Raw genomic sequence first — 8,009 nt, forward strand, 5'->3', positions numbered from 1 at the left:
AAGCAACAGAGCAGGCACGGAAGCAGGGAGCCTGCCACGTGAGCTGCAGCTGTGGTTGTTCTTAGCTTACAGGGCCTGACGCCTTCTAAGGCGCTTTGTGACATTGACAGCCATCAGCCGACGGCACCAGCCCCGCAAGACGTGGGACCACCGCTCCCCCCGCCTGTAACTCGCTCCCCCGCGGTCACAGCTCGCTCCCCAGGGCACGCAGCGCCGACGACAACATGGCGCAGCCCCATACACGACGCTCCGCGCCCCGCCCGCCCGCAGCCACCGCCCCTCTCGGCCCGACCCGTTCCCGTCCCGCCGCGTCCCCGCAGGAACCCGGTCCCGCCCCGCAGCCGCATTCCGTCGGGGCGGAGCTCTGGGGGCGGCTCCGCTGTCGGCGGCGCGGGTTGGGCGGCGGGGCCGTCAGTCAGAGCGCAGAGCCGTTCCGCTCCAGGCGGCCCGGAAGGTGCGGGCGGCGGTTCGGGCGCGTGTCGGTGGCTGTCAGCCCCGCGTTCGGAGGACGGAGCCGCGGCGCTGAGGTGGGTGCGCAGGGCCGGAGGCACGGACACACAACGGCGGGGTGGCAGCACGGAGGGGAGGTGTGCAATTAGCGCCGCGGGTGTCCGCCGCCTTATTGGGAAGCTGTCTGCCCGCTCCTTCCGGCCGCCCGGCGGGCTCCGAGCCGCGGTGCGGGACAGCTCGAGCTTTACCGCTGGCACTAACGAGGCTGAGGAGGAAGTGCCGCTGTTGGTGCGGAGCGGTAGGAGTGCCGTGCGGGGAGCCGAGCTTTATGTAATTGGCTCTTGCATCACGGGCTTCAGCGCATTGCCTTTATTAGCAACAGCCGCTCTTCGGCGCTGCTTGTGACGGACGGTAGCAGCGTGGTTCGCGGTGCGCTCCGTTCCGTGCGGGCCCGATCGGGTGCGGCTCTCGGCAGCGGTAGGCGGCTGCTGCGGGGACACCGGCCTGCTGGTTGGCGGCTGGTCTGATGGGGGAAGGCTGGGTTTGTGTAACAGGCCGTTTCTGTAACAGGCCGTTTCTGTGGGCTTTTACAGTCGGGAATACAAAAGTCATCATTGTTTCTGTCCCAGCTGGCTCGGGAGGTTGGGACCAGAAAGAAGAAATAGAGTGGGCAATGGCCTGGGAGAGGTTGGCCGTGAAGGTTTGTCTGGTACTGCTGCCGTGCTCTGGTTTGCTGTTGTTGGAGTGGTCAGCGCCAGCTGTCTTCCCCTTACCTTTGTTTGGGTTGTACTCTGTGCAGCAGAACAGAAGGTGCTGTCAGGAGATGTCATCGTCCCAGGAGGAACTGATGCTGGCTTTGCCAATGCTATCTGCCCTCCGGGTGGCAGCAGTAAAAACGGGAGCTGGAGCCTGTCCTCCTGGGGCCCCCATGTGGTTGGAACTCGCTGCTCTTCCCCTCAGTTGGCCATGGTGGTTTACTTTTGTTTTCCAGATGAGGTTTCAGTAAAGTCCTTGGGTTGTATCAGTTGGCTCTTTGTTTGGAATAGTCCAAGTTTGTTTTTAGCTTCTGCTGGTTTCTCAGAACAGTTCTTCATGCAGCTGTCTGCACTGATTTCTTGCTGCTTCTCTTCAGGTGCCCTGCTAACACAGCAGTATTGCAGTAGTCCATGGCACCTCTGGGCTAAGCCCTGGAGCACCTAATGCCAGCAGCAGCCTCTAGTGGTTCAGAGCTCCTGGAAAACTGTAACTGGTTGCCAGTGTGATCTTCTGGGAGTAATTGTGTTTGCAGTGCTACAGCATGGTTAGCTTTTTGAATCCCTGGGGCACTCACTGTTGTGCAGTAAGCATCTAGTTGTGCTTAGCAGCAATTTGTGCTTTCCCCAGCTTGAACACCTGATTTAGAAGAGGAAGCAATGAGATGGACCTCTTTCCTGGAAACAGAATTATCTCAGATGCCCCAGGTTTACTGCAGAGCTCTTCACTGCTTGTTTTAATTGCCTTTTAAATGAGAATACCTATCTGGAAGCTGTAAAAGTCACTAATGAAGCTGTGGTATAACTTCCTTATTGTCTAAGTGCATAGTGCTGTGACAAACAGTAAAACTTGACTTCAGCTGTGCAGAAATCCTACCTGTGTTAAGACCTGGAAGGTATAAAAAGAGTCAAGCACATAAGCTGGAACAGAATTAGAAAGGTAGGCCAGCTTGCTCCAGACAAGAAGATCATGGCAAGTTACATAAAGTGTTAATCTGTTAGCTGTTTTGTTCAGTTTTTCAGTAGGATTTGAGTACTCCTGGTTTTGATATTTAGAATGTATTAATAGAGCTGGACTGTGTAGCAGTCTTAAAAGTTGGCCATTCATTGCCCACTTAGGCTGAAAAACTTAGAGGAATTTGTTTCCTCTTTACCTCGTTACACAAGGCTTTTCACTGAAAAGTTATGTTTCTTGTAATGTTGGAGCTTCTACTTAGCCTTGCTGTAATGACCAAACAAACAAACAAAAAAACAACAAAACTCAAACCTGGTAAATAAAAATCAGCTTTTCTGATGAAATAATTGGTAAGAGACAGTCATATGCTACGTTAAATTCACTGAGGTTGAATTTAAGTAATGGACGTTGTATCACTTCTTAGATGCTTGTATCCATAGCAGTTTTGGACATTTCTGTGAGTTTCTTTGTATTGCCGTATAGAAAATTGCTGTATAGAAGGCATCTTGTGAAACTTGTAAGTCATATACCTTTATTTATTTGTTTATTTATTTTTATTGCAGGCTATAAGGACATCCTGCTTGACTGAGAAGTCGCTCCTACTTCTGGAGTGACTTATGATGTCAAGAACTGTATCATCCTGGATCTTAGGCTCGGCAAGGAACAGCTTTGTTTTACAAAGAAGAGGACGTTTGTATTCCGTATGTGTCCCAAACAGACACAAAATAAAATGGAAGCTTGTTTTTTCCAAAACACTTCTCTACCCCGCTGGGACCTGCGGCTTGGACAACACTTTCTCCTTGAGAAAAGCATTCAGACACACCTCTACCGAAGAAGAAGAATTCTCTTTCCAGTTGTCTCCATCACAAATCAATGACATACTCAGAGGAGGTGAATTATCCCATAAAATACTGGATTCAAGTTGTAAGAGTGCTAATTCTGTGTTGAAGTTTGAAAGTAACCAGCTGGCGTCCAATACTCCTATCGAAGACCGCAGGAGTGCAGCCACTTGCTTGCAGACCAGGGGGATGATGTTTGGTGTCTTTGATGGCCATGCTGGCTCTGCTTGTGCTCAGGCAGTAAGTGAGAGACTGCTTCATTATATAGCAGTTTCTCTCATGTCTCGACAAACTTTGGAAGAGATGGAGCTTGCTGTGGAGTGCATGAAACCAGTTACTCCTATTCTGCAGTTGCACAAGCATCCAAATGATGTAGAGTATCGAGAAATGACTTCACAGTATTTTGAGAGCCTGCGGGTTTACTGGCAGCATTTACTGGACCTGGACACTGAGCCAGGATTTAGTTTGGAAGAAGCCATGATAAGTGCATTCAAAAGGTTGGACTCGGACATATCACTGGAAGCTCAGGCTCCCCAGGAAAATGAGTTGGTGAGAAACACTGCTCTTCAGGTAGCTTTTTCTGGTGCAACAGCATGTGTAGCTCACATTGATGGTGTTCACCTGCATGTTGCAAATGCTGGTGATTGCAGAGCAATTTTAGGGGTTCATGAAGAAGATGGAACTTGGTCTACTCTCCCTCTAACACGAGACCACAATGCCTACGATGAATCTGAAATCAGAAGACTAAAGAGAGAACATCCCAGGTCTGAGGAGAAAACGCTATTTGTGAATGACAGATTACTGGGGATTCTCATGCCCTCCAGAGCTTTCGGAGATGTGCAACTAAAATGGAGTAAAGAATTGCAACACAGCGTTCTTGAGAGTAGCTGTGATGTTGGAGCTTTAAATATTTATCAGTATGTTCCTCCAAACTACCACACACCCCCATATTTAACAGCGGAGCCTGAAGTCACATATCACAAACTAAGAGGGAAGGATAAGTTTCTTGTTATTGCTTCAGATGGACTATGGGAGATGCTCAGTAACGAACAGGTTGTAAAACTAGTTGCCGGACACCTTACAGAGCTTAATGTGCAGAAACCACAACTGGCTTTTGAGAAACCAGTTAACTTGGGTTATTTGCACAACCTGTTACTTCAGAGGAAAAACAGGGGTATTACCTCGCTGGACCAGAACATAGCGACGCATCTGATACGGCATGCAATTGGGAATAATGAATATGGGGAGATAGACCAAGAGAAACTTGCTGCAATGCTGACTCTGCCTGAAGACCTTGCGAGAATGTACAGAGATGATATCACGATTACTGTAGTGTATTTTAATTCAGAAGCAATTGAAAATTATTACCGAAACAACAAATAGAGACTTGCACTGCTGCTATTCTGTACTGCTAGCCAACTTTGATATTGAAACCATTACTGTTTTTCCTCGATAGTCAACCTGTTACCAGTGTTAGAAACCTTTTTGTTACTTACTAGTTCTGAAAAAAAACCTTCTGCAAGTGAATTTGTTGACAGTTCCCTGGATTTCCAGGTCCGTACACTCTGAAGAAAAATGTCCTGACGGAAGTTCACTGCAATGCAGCTGAACTAAAGATTGCTGACTCAGTTCTGATTCCATGGGAACTGCTGGTAAAATTTTACAAACGAACAAAGGAGACAAATTTGAATTAGGCTGTTTAAACTTAATGGGCAGGTGGGTAATACCTGTAGCTGCGTGGAGCGTAGGGAAATCCTACTGTTATAGAAAATAAGCAGCATTCTCCTGAGGCACTGTAACTGAATTCAATAAACTACCAAACCTTTATTTGATGTGACAGTGTCGGGTAACTCACCTTGTGTATGTGAAGCTTTGTTAAGGGAGTTGAATCAGACAGCCCTGAGACTGTTGGATGCTTTTTCCTACTGTTTTTCTAAGCTAAGAAACAAAACTGTATTTTCTTGGACAGTGATATCAGCACATTCTCTTAACTGTGTGGATTTGTATGACAACATGCGGCTCAAATGCGCACAAGGGACTCAGTGGTCCCCTGCTCAGGAATTAAGATTTGAAATTCAAGCATTCATTCATCTATTGCTTAGAGAATAAATACTGTTTATTAAGTAGAGATCTATGAAATGCTGCATATGAGATCCAGCTGTAATTTAAGTGAGGTTTGACAGATTCAGAAGAAAAAAATGTGCATCTAAAGGTGAATGCAACAGAACACACAACACCTTTGTCTTCAGATTTGCCTTGGAGTACAGAAGTGCTGTTATTTCACTAGAATGTTGAATCTCTAATTTTGCCTTTGAACACCAACTTATTATTATAACTACAGATATTTTCTTTAGTGAATGTATGTTCTAGTCTCTGAATGTATACTTCTGTGCATTTTAAAACAGTTTAATACTGTTTTCTAGGGTGGTTATCCAAAGCTTGCAAACAAACTGCTTAAATTTCATGTATGGTGTTCTCCTGTGGCTCTTTTCCTTGTTTATGCACGTTAGGAGCTGTTGGCAGCAAAAATGTGTACTGGGAGTGTAGGGCTATAGGGCTACTCACTGCTCTTCTACTGTGTGAGAACCTGGGTGGATGTGGCAGAGAATATGCAATTTTTTTAATTTCACTTAATGCATTATCCTTCTGCACTTGTACAGGTGAAAAAGTACTTCAGTTTTCACTTTCAAGTTTTAAGTGAAGTTTTAAGCAAATGAGATCTTATGCACAAACTCAGAGTAGCTGTGGGTAAAACTATCAATGCTTTTTTTTTTTTTTTTTTTTTTTTTTTTTCCTATCTAATTGATCTGTTCTTAAAATAGTTTTTAGTTTCTTATTAAATGTTTGTACTTTGACCATGTGTGACTGGATGTGATTCAGTATTACAATTGCAAACACTGAGCGCTAACTAAACAAAAAGATACTTTTGCTCCAGAAAAGGTTTCCTCATGTAGTGCATACTGGTGTATGTGTAGCAGTTCAGCCAGTGGGCAAGTAGTTATGTTTTTTGAATGAAGTCCGGCTTTAAGTGAGCTGTTCCATTTGCTCTGAAAATACCTTGTCATTACTTACATGCTTCATTGCTTTGATTTTTAGATGTAAAGCATGTTTTACTAGACTACCTCTTAATAAAGAAATTACTTAACAATGTGGCTAGAGGAACAAAGGGCCTAAACCAAACTACATTAGAGCTGGTATCAAGTGATACAATTCTTATGAAGGTTGTCTAGTAAACTTGTGATGTACAGAAAGGCACCCAGTACAAGGGACACAAAAATAGGCTGTTCTGTTCTTTTCTCAAGAAGAGCCAGAAGTGAAATCTGCTTTGTCCTTGGAAAGAGTCATCATAGCACTCTATCATAAATATGCTCTTATACAGGTTGCTGTAATTGCAGCTGCTAGTTGATAACAATTGTTCTAGGGAATCCATTTCACAGTAAGAAGAGTACTACTTCTAATTTCCCATTAGTTTTGCTCAGTTTAACACACAACATTATAATTATCCTGGAGTGGAAAAAGATAATATTAAACCCCAGTTAGTTTGTTTTGTTTAAAAAGCAAATCGTAGATTGAACCGTATGTTCCCCGGAATTTGTTGCAGGCTGATGGCAACAATGTGTCCTGACATGTAAAGAAAATAATTATCAGTTTGAATTAGATCACAGACATCTTCATTTCTAAGTGCGACTAATAGGTATTAATAAACATTGTATTTTATGACTTGGAGAATCAGCATTTAAATCTAATAACTTAATGCCTTAATGTACTTGTGCAAGCACTCTGATGTGAGAACTTGCAAGCACATTTCAGTGCAAGTCCTGAGGTATCCATTGTGTTTGGAGAGTGTTTTTCTTTCTGGGACTGTTTAACGAAGCAGTGGTCAAAGATGTTCGACTGAATTGTGTTTCTCCAAATCTGGTGTCTCAGGTGGGTGCTCTGCCATGTAGGTACCACACCTGAGATTAAGTGCGGATGTGAATACTAACGAATACTTTTCCCTGATATTTAAACTTTGAGTTAAAGTACAATTTTGCCACTTTGTTTTTTCTTCAAAGCTCTTATTCCATGTTCCTGAATGATTAAGGTTATTAGCATACAAATGTTCAGGCCTTCATAATGTATTCGATTTTTTTTTGTTTTGTTTTGTTTTGTAACTTCTCTGCAAATTGGGGAAAATCACTGTTTTTGTAAATAAAAATATTTATGCCACGCTTAAAGTTTAAAGTGATTTTTATAAATGGGTGGAAAATTTAATGTTGTGGTTACTTTATCAGAATCTGCCATTCTTTCTTCTGAATACTCACATGAAAATACAGTAGATTCCTGTGCAGAGATGGTAAATATTCGAGCTCAGAGAAAAAATAAATAGTTTGAATAGGCTCTGTTAGTTTCTTTAGAAGCTTGTATCTATGCTGTGCTGTCACAATGTAATTAATCGTCAGTATGTGATGTCATCTTGGTACCATTGAGGTTTCTTTAAATTAACCAGTCAGCAGAGGGAGCTCGTGCTCCCTGACCGGAATAGCCTATTTGTGCTTTGGTAGATTTCACAATCTATGCAAAAATATTACATCCTATATAGGCTCACATAAGCGTTGTTCACTTGTGGTTAAAAATCACTAAAGCATTAGCACTGTGTGTGCTGTAACAGGTCACAAGTATGACATCTACAGAAACACTGCTGAAGTTGAATTCCAGCAGACTGGTGAGTGTTCCTGTACTCAGTCTTTGAAGTTTAACCTTGTTTCCATTCATTTTAATCATCTTGCCCTTTTGCAGGATGAAAAGAAAATAAGGGTAAGATAAGCTATTTAAACTTTGACTGTATGTGTATTTGTGTGTGTATATACACATATTTGGTATTTTAGTCAAACAAAGGTTCTATTTGACATTAAAATTCTACTAAGATGAGCTGAAAGTAAAACTGTTAACATCTTGTTGTTTTGCCAGTATCCATCACGCTGTTGTTGTTTGCTGTTTCTATGCAATCTTCGTTACTGTAATGCCTTAGCA

At 43.4% G+C, this 8,009-nt stretch overlaps 1 protein-coding gene across 1 annotated transcript; it reads left to right on the plus strand.

The window, feature by feature from the left end:
* Positions 1 to 387: 387 nt before the first annotated feature.
* PDP2 (pyruvate dehydrogenase phosphatase catalytic subunit 2) lies at positions 388 to 7,204 on the plus strand. Its single transcript, XM_072346819.1, has 2 exons — positions 388 to 527; positions 2,721 to 7,204. Exon 2 carries the CDS (start codon positions 2,775 to 2,777, stop codon positions 4,377 to 4,379), a length of 1,605 nt encoding a protein of 534 aa, XP_072202920.1. The 5' UTR covers positions 388 to 527; positions 2,721 to 2,774; the 3' UTR covers positions 4,380 to 7,204.
* Positions 7,205 to 8,009: the final 805 nt, after the last annotated feature.

Source organism: Excalfactoria chinensis, chromosome 11 (assembly GCF_039878825.1).
Source record: "Excalfactoria chinensis isolate bCotChi1 chromosome 11, bCotChi1.hap2, whole genome shotgun sequence".
Classification (NCBI taxonomy): Eukaryota; Metazoa; Chordata; class Aves; order Galliformes; family Phasianidae; genus Excalfactoria; species Excalfactoria chinensis.

Bases quoted from the DNA above. Each gene is read 5' to 3' on its own strand.
- PDP2 (XM_072346819.1), top strand. From the start codon at position 2,775: ATGATGTCAAGAACTGTATCATCCTGGATCTTAGGCTCGGCAAGGAAC.